Below are 12,506 nucleotides of genomic sequence, written 5' to 3' on the forward strand. Positions count from 1 at the left end.
AAAACATTTAATTAAGTCAAATTATTATTTTTAAAATATATACTTTTTAAGAATAAAGAAGTTTTGCATCATATCATTAATAAAAATTTAAAGCAATGTGAAGTACCCTAAGTAATTTGAACTGTTAGCTTAGCAAATGACATTAAATCAAATGAAAGTATAAAAGATGAACAACCACAAACACAAAAGTAACTGAAAAGAATCAATGCGTTTAGAACATGAAGTTATATATTTCATATAACTCATGGTAGAAGAATCAGAGATTAGAGCTTTTAAATATTTAATTACAAAAGGCAATTTTCTTTACTCTAGAAATAAAACAAGAGATTCCATGAACTATTTTGATATAAACCAGGTAGTCTGGTTTCTTCTTTCTCCTACAGATGGTGTCGAGTATAATCCTACTGCTTGACGAATTACAGATTTAATTAAATATTGGTTCTCTTTTTATGTGAGAGGCTCACACTTTTCACTAAGATGCAGGTATCCAACAACAACAACAACAACAAAGTGATCGTAAAAATCAATATGCACAGAAGAGTTTCTCAATCTAATTAAAAATCAGAAAGCTAGTGTCTTTGCTATTTACAACAGAAGTCTCTGCAGAAGTCTAACTGATCTGGGGAACCGCTCCAGGAAGAGAACTTTCAGGAAAGATAGAAATGTTCATCCTTCAACTTCCAGAGCCCTTAGCTGCTGTTCAGTTTACTAAACAGAGCTAAGAAGGCCACACTGTATGAACACTAAGCACTGGATTAAATGGATTAACTTAGAAAAAATGGGCACACATATCTATTAGAAAAAAGTATTGCCTTATTATGCAGGGAAGGGTAAGTAAGACAAAGTGACATCCAAATGAAAAAAGATTTGTGTATTTTTCAGCCAAATGACTGGGAGCTTCGAGTTTACTGGTTTGGATGCTGCTCTATGCTTGTCTACACTCATGTAAGCAGAAGCCTGGATTAGGAGCAGTGTCACATAACCAATATCCATTAAAAAATACTCATCCCCTCATACCTGGGACCACTAGGATGGGATATTACCATTCTACTCTTCCCTACTAAAGTGCTTTTTCGAAAATAGCTTCCAAGATTCCCCAGAAAGGTATTTTTCCATTCCTTCTGAACTGTTTACCATCCCCTTGGACACAGAAGAGAGACCTAAATACTTTCAATATATAATACAGTGCAAAAGAATACATGGAATATAATGATTCCACAACAAATCCACACAAGTAAAAAGTTGTATTTGCAAAAGGATTATCTCAATGGTAAAGAACAGAACTGTCAAACTATAGAGAAGAGATCATCAGGAGTAAGAAATGCGTATCTTGGTACAATTAAGCTAAATAAAAAAACTTTGTAAATTTTGTGGTTCTAGAGTTTCTGAATTTAGAGGTTTGGGAGTGTAGTAGTTCCTATTTTGTCTTTTCAAAAATTGCCTTCATTTGATCCTTATCCTGAGTTTTCCTATTTTGTATTTCTTTCTTGTTTGAACATCCTTATTTATATAGTGTTAAACCATCCAGATTTATTTAGACACCTGCATAGAAATTTTGATTAATGTTTTATGTTTGTCTTTATAAAAATAAAGCAACTGGATTATGTTCACAAAAAAACAATTATTTATGCTGAAGAACAAAACTTACATAAATGATTCCCTATATTCCAACCTTGCAGACATATATAAACTTCATGACTAGAATATCACTAAACCATTATATCTATAGTCAAAGGAACTATGCATATGTATAAAAAATACATTTGATTGTTCCTAGGAGTGCATCTTTCATCCTATATTTTAGCTTCTCTTATATGAGAAAACTGAAATGTGAATTACAAAAATGTTGTGAATGAACACAAAACTATTTATATAAAAGATAGAAACATTTTAGCATACAAGTAACTGTATATATGTTAAATTACAGAGGTGTTGGTCAAATGAACATGATCAGAAAATGTTCATAATTACATGAGAGCTAAAAACATAGTACAACAGATGAACAGAAAACATCAAGTGAGGACAACCTTTCCATTGTCATAAAATCATGGGTTGTTAACCTCTTTTAATCTTGAAAAGTGTTGATGCTTAATCATTCAGTTAACAATAATAAAACTTACAAAGCATGCATGTTATGCCACAGAAATAGTACAGAAAATACCAAGGATGTTACAAAGAGAGAAGTGGGTGTTGCCCTTGGTCATGCTGTGATGTGAGTCACGGGACTCAGCTTACAGAGCGCTGGGCATGTTCCCACTATTGCAACATATGGGGGAAAAGATACTGGAGCTGAGTAGCATGCAGGCCAATCAATCTCAGAAGTGATCAAATATGTATGATTTGTTTAGGTAACCTGTGTAAACATGCTGACACGTTGCTCTGCCTGGTTTAAAAGCACCAGTCTTGACTGATCCAGCTTGATTTTACTCCTGTGAGAGAATGGTACGCAGTGAAATTAAAATATGGTACCTTTAAATTGCTTGAGTACTGGAAACAGAAGTGTGGATTCCTACTTATTTAAAATATTTGTTTCCAAGATACACCACACATTTGCAGAACATAACATTTTTAGGTGCGGATTAGAGCTTTAGGCATATCCAAATATATAATGGAAGAGGTAAGATTAGCAGAACATCTGAAGCTCATAGAAATATGCTGGACTTGGACCTGAACATAAATAACACCCCACAAACAAAAAACCAATCCACCACCAAAACTCCCATCACCCTAAAATCCTCCTCCAGAATTTAAAAAAAAAAAAAAAAAAAGGCCCAAATAAAAAAGAAACACAGAAACACAGATGCGCCCACACTATTTCAGCTTTAGGTATCCTTTAAGTGGTATTAACTAGACATTTAAAACAACAGAAATATATTTCTCCTTGCATTTCATTTTCAAGGTTATTCCTGGTCTTCACTAGATGCTAATTAGGATACATCTAGGTCCTTTCTTTCAGAAAAGAGCTGCAGGCAAAACAAAAAGTAAATCATACCATGTTAAAAACGGAAACTTCTGCATAAGAAATTTTTCCCAGCATCTTTAAATATTTAACTGAATAATTTTAAAAAAATTTCCAACAGTTCAAGGTTCATTATGGATTGTAGCAGACATAACAATGAAAAGCAAAACCTCATGCTTAGCAATAAACCTGTAGGTTCCTCAATTTGTCTTCTGGTATAAATCTGATTTCACTTCTTAGCAATGGCTTCTCAAGGATTCATGAAATAATGTAGCTATGTAACAACTCCAACACAAACTGCTCCATGTAAAGGGGAAGTCAGAAAGAAAGAGCTGAACTAATCTACAAGATGAAAGACAATTTCCCTACTGACTCTGAAGGAGTGTACACGAAATAAGGGGGGTTTTATTAGTTTATGTATCTCCTGTTGTTGCCAGTTCTCAGCCAGTTTTGCAAATGTGAGCAAGTCAAAACTGATACTAGGTAACAATACCTTATAAATGGCTAGTGCTTATGTATCATATTGAATATCAGAGGTAAGAAGGCAGAGATTTTGTCAATGAATTCTGAAATATAAAATATTGAAGATATATGTGTCTTCAGCTGAAGGTTAATTTACAAGCAAGTGGTAAAGTTAAATAATCTGGATTCATTAAATATTCCTTCCACAAAATCCAAGTTTTATTAAAAAACTAAGAAATACAGTATCCTTCAGCCAGATAAATAATATGTAAAAGTTGTCGTATCTATTCAGCAAACATTATAGCTTCATTACATAGAGCAGTTTCTATTTTAAATGGGTTAATAATACTGTCTGCTTTGCTTTAAGGAAGCCTCTTAGTAATCTACAGTCTTTTCAATTGACTGGTCAATGTAACATCTGCAGTAACACAATCTCCAAAATGTAGATGGAACAAATCAAGGATCAAGAAACAAGCTACTGAAATAACAAAAATTAGTGTAATATTACTGAACACTGTACTCTGCAGTAAAAGAAACACCTGAAGAGTATTTAGTTACACCTTTCTAAATTTAATTTCACTGCACTTCCCAGGAATGAACTTATTTTCTAAATTTCAGAAGTAATACTGGCAAATTAACTGCCAGTTCAAAACAAAACACCTGAAAACCTAACAAGCCCATAACCACTCAAAAATCTCCCGGACTCATCAACTGAATGCCCAAAAACCATCCACACACGGACAAAAAAAGAAAACCAAAAAAACCACCAAAAAACCAAAACAATACAGACAAAGCAATCCAGACTGGAGTACAGCTGTCTGCACAAGCGATGATATTCTACTTATGTCCTTTTGTCTTCAGGTGCCAGAGGTGGTGATACCAGACACAGTCTGCTCGAGCCACAGATTTCAATCTGAATTTTTAGTGTCTTTCAAAATCCTGCTGAAATCCAAGACTTTGCTTTTCCCCTCAGACTGAAGTTGCTAACAAATTAATACTGTCCTAAAGATGACCCAGTTTAAAATGAGGCGGTTGTCTTAGAAATTACTGGTTTAAAACTCCCCCAAAAAATAAGAAATTAATTTTTTTTCATCAGTAATTCTGTTTTTTTACTGAGGTTTTAGTTGATACATTCACATTATAATACAAACATTGCTCCCTTGGCTTTCCCCATTATTTTGATTTCGGAATATGAAAACTATTGCTACTGCTCTCATTATCCTGAGTCAGCACTTCTGTTAAGTTTATCCAGTAAAAGAAATGCTGATTTTCTTTTAAGCTTATTAATATTCTTTATTAATATCTTCCCTAATATTTTTAAATAGCAGTTTACTTAAATTTAGCTCATAGAAACATTGCAATTACAAGAAAAAAACCAAGTCTTTTGACACTTTTTATTCTGTACATATATACTAAGTTCTCTATTCAACTAACACTTTGGTAGTTTGCTTTACAAATGTCTTTATAAATGGATTCACATAAATGTATACAGTTCTTCCAGGATTTCCTACTCTCTTGAACTCCACTTTCCCACTTCAGATTATTCACTCTCTGTACAGTCCAAGAATCTTGAGTTACAACTGCTTTGCATTTCTAAGCAGGAAGAATTACACTTGAAACAATAAAGTTAGTATAATTTGTTCATCTAAAATATAAAATTTTAGAATTTTACCTCCTTGCTTTCATCCAAATCTGAGTCACTGCTAAACTCTTCTGTATTCAGACGTTCAAAATCTGACTCTCCAACAGCTATTGGTACTGTAACAGTAAGGTTTGGGTTGTTTATGAATGATGTATAATCACTGCCACCTATAACAGTAGCCATTCCATTTTCATTTTTGCTACAATTTGTATCTATCCTTCGTTCAGTGATGGTACAGTTTGAAATATGCTTTCTCTCATCATTCAACTGATCTGTTGCTGTTCCTTGGTTTACAGCAGCTTGTTTTCCCAAACAAGACCTTCGGACACATTCACCTGCTTTTTTCTTCACATAATCTATTCCTTTCTGAATTCTTGCAACAGCAATCTGCAAATTGTTCATTTCATTATCATCATCTGTAGCAGCAAGGTTGTCTGAACTAAATGAACTCAGCAGCAAGGCCAGAAAAAGATTCAGTACCTAATTAAAAAAAAAAAAAAAAAAAGGCAAAGACAACAGCTGATTTTTTTCCATTTTTCATTCACATGCTTCTTATGAACTCATTATGAAAACAGGCTTTGTGTTTTCATCTACAGTAACGATTCTGAAAGTACACAGTAAATAAAATGCAAATACAATTTAAGTACAACACCTTCCCTATACCTCAACAGAGGGGATTTGTGGCTTTACATTGCTTATATTTGTAGAAAGTCAGAAATTAATGATTCTTTGGTACTGTCTGTACCAAAGATTCAACATGTTTACCTTTCTGGCAAATTGCAGTACTCTAATCTGTGCAAAAAACAGATTTTCTATGTGTTAGTCCAAACTCACACAAACAATTCTTCTGTATGTGACTTAAAAAATGAAGAATGTACCCTGTCTTTTAATCCCCAAGTCACCCTTTTCCCACAGCATGACAAAACATAGAACATGCATCAGTTACAAAAGCCCAGAGGTTACCAGGAACTCAAATGCCAAAGTAGCAGAGTACCAGCTTTTAAAATCCTCAAATCAGCTCTTCCATCAGCTTGGAAGATAAGATTAAAAAATGTTTTGGGAACACAAGAAGACAAATGCACAAAACAGTCCTGAATGTCCAGCATGGAGCTCTGCTCATGCAGAAGTTCTCCTAGAGCTATGGAATAAAACAGAATATAGTAAACACTGTGGAAATATTCACATAAGTGGGTACTTCATTCTACAAACTTCAATCTTCTGGTTTAGAAAACTACTTATGGAGTTTAATCAAACAACTTCACAGTTCTCTTCATTATAGGACAATAGATTTGTAGAAAATCCTGAAGCAAGTGGCTGTGCAAATAGATGCAGGGTTGGCTTGGTTTAAAGATACTTACCTTATTCCTCTCAGAATTTTTTTCTTAAGGAATACTTACAGGATGACTAATTTAAAATCTCTTCTGCTACTGAAAATTAATTTAAAATTTAAAATTTAAATCTCTTCTGCTCTGAAAACAACAGAGAGAATGAGAAAATCAGACCAATAGGCAGAGCAATTAATGTCTTAAATACTGGCAAGCTAAAAAATAAAATATTTTAAAAGATAAATTTATACAAACTAGTGCAAATTTGATGCTTTCATCTGAAAAAGAAAAAAGCAGATATAATACAAGCCATGTTAGAAGTATCTGCAGAAAGCACTTATGAAATACCAAGCAAAAAAAGTGAAGAAGTAAAAGAAAACCTGAAGTAATTGAAGCTGGGGTTTTTTTCTGCATACCAACTTCCTTCTAATTCAAGTTTCTTTACTTCATTTGGGTAAAATGCTGGTGGTGCAGCATGCAGATCTCAAAATGGCATACATTTCAGAGTCTTAAGAATGCAGTAGCAGTCATTTAGACAGAAGAGATCAGAAAAAATATTTTTTAAAAGACCCAATAACCTGCCTAAGTGTGTTGGAAGCAATGACTAAAGCAGTTAGGGAGAAAAGGCCCTGCTATATCCCCTTCTGCAAATAGCAAACTTCCATTCTGAAGTCCAACACAGGGTGCCCTTGCTCTTCTCTCCCTCTCTAGGTAAGCAGGAGTAGCCCACAACACCCCGAGCAGCCGGAGCTGCATGCTCTCATCCACATCCTCTGAACTGCACTCTGGACCCCTGAGGGGGTCATCCTCCAAGCCAAGGACTCTAGATAAGATCAAAAATCTAACAAACAGAATACTCCATTTCAAAACCCATACTCATAACAAATCCAAATAATAAAAATCATATTTAATAATACTTTTATAATTAATTACTGGTTCTCTTACCTTTCATATTCTAAATTAACTGTAAAATTACTTTGGCTACATACCACTAAGTTTCCAATCACCATGACCATCATGAAAACAATAAGGCACATGGTTTGGCCTGCAACCTCCATGCAGTCCCACATGGTTTCTATCCATTCTCCACACAGCACTCGGAATACAATCAGGAAAGAGTGGAAAAAGTCATGCATGTGCCAGCGTGGAAGTTCACAGTCACTGGAGATCTTGCAGACACATTCCTTGTAGCTCTTCCCAAAGAGCTGCATCCCAACCACAGCAAAAATGAACACAATGATGGCCAGCACCAGGGTCAGATTCCCCAGAGCTCCCACTGAGTTGCCAATAATCTTAATTAGCATATTTAGAGTTGGCCAGGATTTTGCCAATTTGAAAACTCGCAACTGGAAGAAAAAAATACAGACATTATTTGCAGTAGTTACAAAAATGCCATAGAGAAGACAGCCCATTACAAGCTAGTGACTCTCACCAATAGCAAAAAGAAGAAACTTCAACATGATTCTAACAATCATAACTTCCACAGCATTTAATGAAACCCACACTTTTAAAACGTAATAAATTTTAGACTTTGCTGGTTTTTTTTTTTTTCCTGTGGGTTTTTTTTTTTTTTGGTGTGTGGGGTTTTTTGGGGTTTTTTGTTTTTGTTTTTAGCATATCTATTCTTTTTCACATGAAAGAAAAGCATACTGGTTGTATTTGTTCAGAAAGTGGATTCTGGACACATACACCTTACACATTCCATGTAGAAACAGATTAAAATATATATAGTTTTCTAATACAATAAAGAATTTTTTTTTTTTATTTGCTAAGGGAAAATCAATCTTCTTGAAATTAATTAAACCCATGAATTTTATATCCTACATTTTAAAAGAACACCTCTAGTCTTCTTTCCATTTCCAGATATGAAAGTCAACAAGACTACAAAGTTTTCTACTTCTCAATATACACTAAACAAACTGTACATTTCACTGAACTTTACTCATTCATGTTTAAACAATTACAATAAAATTACAGCTCTTTCCCTTGAAAGAATATTTGCTTCTGAACAGTAAAATGACATGCCTGCAAATATATCCTGTGTCACTTACTAAAAAGTATACGAAAAGGTGTCTTATTTATAAGAATAGAGTTGAAGTACAAACATAATTCATTAATTAATGCAGATGTATTATTTACCAATCTGAATGATCGGAGAACGGACAATCCTTCCACGTTTGACAAAAAAAGCTCCGCCAAACTAAGAGTAACTATAAAACTATCAAAAATATTCCAACCAACTTGGAAATAATAAAAAGGATGCATGGCAATTATCTTGAGAACCATTTCTGCTGCAAAAATTCCAGTAAAAACCTGAAGAAAAAAATGTTACTGTTATTTTATGAATGAATATGAAGAAGCTGAACCCGCGGAGAAGGAACAACTGAAGTAAGAAGTAACATCCCTCTTACAGAAGGACGCCACAAAGCAAAAATTATTACAAGCTGAACCCCACAGAGAAGGTAAGTAGCAACATCAAAATGAGCTGTAGCATAAATATGTAACATCAGTGAAAGCTAAGATACATTTAGTGTCTACTGAAAAATAAGTTACTCCCTAACAGGCCTCCCATTTGCTCCTTCTATCAGCCATCCATCTAATTAAATCTAATTAAAGGAACTTCCCCCAGCAAGATAATACACTCGCTCTTGTCAGAATGGAAGCTTTAACAGAGGCGTGTGGGAAAACATGAATTGGTCATAAACTGGAGTGATGTACCATTAATGAAGTCTATATAAGCACTCACAATTAAGTTTATCTTCTCTGACGGCCAAAAAAAAGGTGCCAAGGTTTGCCTAAGCAAAACTCCTTCCTGACCCTGAATACCTCTGATATCTTCAGAAGCAGCGGGCAAACACCACCTCTGAAATAAGTTCACTGTATTTACTGTAGATGTATAATCACCAGCATCTACAAAACTGCATAAATTACTATCTTTCATGAGAAAGATGAAAAAAATTCAAAAAAATTCAAGAGCATTTTAGTCTCTAAAATGTAGAGCTAGAGTCCAAATTGGAAGAAAGCAACTGCTGAAACCATATCAGTGTCATACTGGCTGACTGGGAGCACACACAAATTCTTGGCATTAAGGAACACTCACACATACTAAGCTACTCCATTACATAGGAAAGGTAGGAATGGGAGTTTCCTGGGTAAAACATACAGACATGACCCCAAGACAGCTCTCTGAAACAGCTATTGATCCTCATCTGTCTTCCCTATCTTTTTCCTCAAAGACATCCTGCATATATTTCAAACAGCAACATGAGATATTTACTTTCTATAGATAATGGTCTCTAATTCCAGGTTAAGGTGAAAACAGTGATTGGATAAAAATATCAGTATACAATGTAAATGCTGATACTTTAACTCTTTAAGTCTGAGTATGTTACCAAAGTGTATTAGAATGTCACGTATTCTAATAACCAAATTGTTTTATTATTTTTCTAGATCATAATCACCAGAATAAGGACTTAGAATAAGCATAGATTAAGAAGTATAGCATATCTGTATTACTGCTGCTATAAACCAAGTAAAGCTATGTCACCAAACCCGACCCACAGCCTGTGTCCACCATGGAACAAAACCCGACTGTATCAACAGATACTCTTAGAATAAGTCACACATTCTTTGCCTTCCAAATTGTTACAGTCCAATCAAATAAATGGTCTTCTCGGAAATAGAAATTCAACTCACAGAAATAGCAGTGAAAAATAATAATCCAATATAGCATTCCACACTTTTTGTGTTATCAATGATACTTACACTAAAAAGGATATTTGACTCCTACTTATTTTTGCAATACTAAACAAAAGCATGTCAGATTTCTTTCAGTTTTATGTAATTCAAACTCTACCTGTTGGAAACTCCATTGATGTTGTAATGCAGAAGTCAAACTTCAAGATACAACATCTCTCAAATACTCTTATATACAACATATCTCAAACAGTATTTTTAGACTATTTTTAGTACAATTAAGCCTTTAACATTATTTTATGGGATGCCAAAATTATAAAAGCAATTCTATGCCAAAGAGAAACCAGGTTCCAACTACATAAAATTATATATATTGAAGGAACTTACCAGATTTCCTACTGAAAGTACAGCGTCAAAATGTCCAGTCATTGGATAATGTTCCATGGCCATAAATAGTGTGTTTAAAACTATGCAAACAGTGACAGCCAGATCAACAAATGGATCCATTACAATAAATTCAACTACACTCTTGACTTTTAACCAGGGCTCACAACAGTCCCAAATTAAGAAAGTGTGGGCAAACTTATCCCAGCAAGGGGGACATTTTTGTCTGGATCCTTCAAGTTCTGGAGAAAAAGAGAAATTTATAGTGAACAAGTTCTGGAGAATGTGAAGGTAATTTTTTATTTTTCAGGTTTTAATCTTTACACCTCAAACCACTAAGGACACTTGGAAGAATATCCTCAGATTTCCAGGAACTTTATTGTTTCTGATGCAAAAGGTTTTAGAAGACTAAAAGAAAAAACTCAAATGTTCTGAGCAAATAATTTAAAAACTTGTCTAGTTTTAATAACAAGCATGAATAACTAGCATAAAACACATATATATTACCCATTTTAATGACAATGAACTTTTTACATCAGCCTGTTTATCAATTCCTTCCTTTCTTTTTTCACTATGTACATGCAATTTCTTCCTGTTATTCAGTCTATGAATTTGCAATGGCTACATATTTAGAGCTATATACAAAATGGTTCTTCTACATTTGTATTGTGATATAATACCTTCAAGCAAGTTTAAGACTATGTCAGGAAAGTTCAAGTGTCTACAGTTACAACACACCTTCCATTCTATTTGTGATAACATCTGCTAGACTCATGGCCCTTTCCCTTAAATCAGGATCCTCCAGCAACTCCATTGGTATTTGGTATGAACTTGCACGTCTGTTTTTTATTTCTATTTCTGTGGTAGTGCTCTATAAAAAAATAAAAGAAAAAATAAGGTGTGTAAATTAAATTCAACTTTAGAAATACTGTGGTGTTTTTTAAATTACAATTTTTATTATATAATTCCTAATATAATTAATACTTTTAAAACATTAAGAAAAACATTTGGATACTTAGCTCCCATACCTCTACTGCATTATACTCAAATAACATTACTACACTTTAGACATCAATAAATTATGGAGGGGCTACAGCCAAGAAAACAAAGCAAGATGCAGAACTTGTGTAAAAACGATTCCGAGTTCCACACTTTCTCTACCAATATTTCCATTCTAAACTAGTTCATTCACAAGATACTTCTAACAAGTGTTTAATGCTAGGAAGATTCTGCAGCAACAACTATTCCATGAAATAAAGTTTTAAAGACCAGTTTTGATCTCTATACCCATTCAAAACTTCTTTAAATTACATTTTCTAAATTGAAGCATTATCAACTCTGATTTATTTTAAGAATTTCAGCTGAAGAAACAGCATAGGTCTGACTTAACTGATCCCAAAAATAAATACTTGTTTTACATTATTTTATTTTAAAAAATTAAAGATGTGTTATAACTACAGTATTAATCACATCTCAGTCATTAAAATTTTTGAATGAGTAGACTTTATTTCAGTCCATTAAATAAATGCATGAAAATAAACATATAATAAGCTGCAAGAAGATTATAACTGCGAGGCATCTGGCTGATAACTGCAAGGAGGCTGGCTGATGTACTTTCAGATGCCGTGACCATACAGAAATTTCTGTTTCAGTAAAATAACATTTTTAGGAAAAAATGTGCAGATGTCTCTACTCCATTCCCAAAGGAGACTTAGGGAAAAGGAAAAATCAAGCAGAATTAAAATGTTTTGTTGATTTGGAGTTTTTTGGTTTTTTTTTTTAATTATACCATGATCCTAGGCAGTAAGCAACTCAGTCTTTGAAACCCAGGAGGAAAAAATGCTTTCAGGACTTCTAAAATGTCAACATTATCTTTAAGAATATGCTATATTTGCACAATACCAAATGTATGAACAAATGCATATTACTCACAGAGAATCATAAAATACACTTAAAAGGAGGCTAAAACCATAAAGGAAAAAAAGAATTGAAATAATCTAATAATGTACAGGAAGCTATTTTGCGCTCTAAAACAGAT

At 33.7% G+C, this 12,506-nt stretch overlaps 1 protein-coding gene and 1 long non-coding RNA gene across 2 annotated transcripts in view; one reads left to right on the plus strand and one right to left on the minus strand.

Moving 5' to 3' along the window:
- Window positions 1-12,506, plus strand: part of LOC144246699 (uncharacterized) — an 88,205-nt gene that overhangs the window by 44,081 nt on the left and 31,618 nt on the right. The gene's annotated exons all lie outside the window — the stretch shown is intronic.
- LOC110469653 (sodium channel protein type 2 subunit alpha-like) overlaps window positions 1-12,506 on the minus strand; it is a 69,348-nt gene that overhangs the window by 17,752 nt on the left and 39,090 nt on the right. The window contains exons 14-18 of the mRNA XM_077785026.1: window positions 11,207-11,339; window positions 10,472-10,710; window positions 8,528-8,701; window positions 7,378-7,734; window positions 5,094-5,543 (exon numbers count right to left, since the gene is read on the minus strand). Of these exons, the coding sequence (XP_077641152.1) occupies window positions 5,094-5,543; window positions 7,378-7,734; window positions 8,528-8,701; window positions 10,472-10,710; window positions 11,207-11,339 (1,353 nt within the window). The remainder of the gene's footprint in view (window positions 1-5,093; window positions 5,544-7,377; window positions 7,735-8,527; window positions 8,702-10,471; window positions 10,711-11,206; window positions 11,340-12,506) is intronic.

Source organism: Lonchura striata, chromosome 8 (genome assembly GCF_046129695.1).
Source record: "Lonchura striata isolate bLonStr1 chromosome 8, bLonStr1.mat, whole genome shotgun sequence".
Taxonomy (NCBI): Eukaryota; Metazoa; Chordata; class Aves; order Passeriformes; family Estrildidae; genus Lonchura; species Lonchura striata.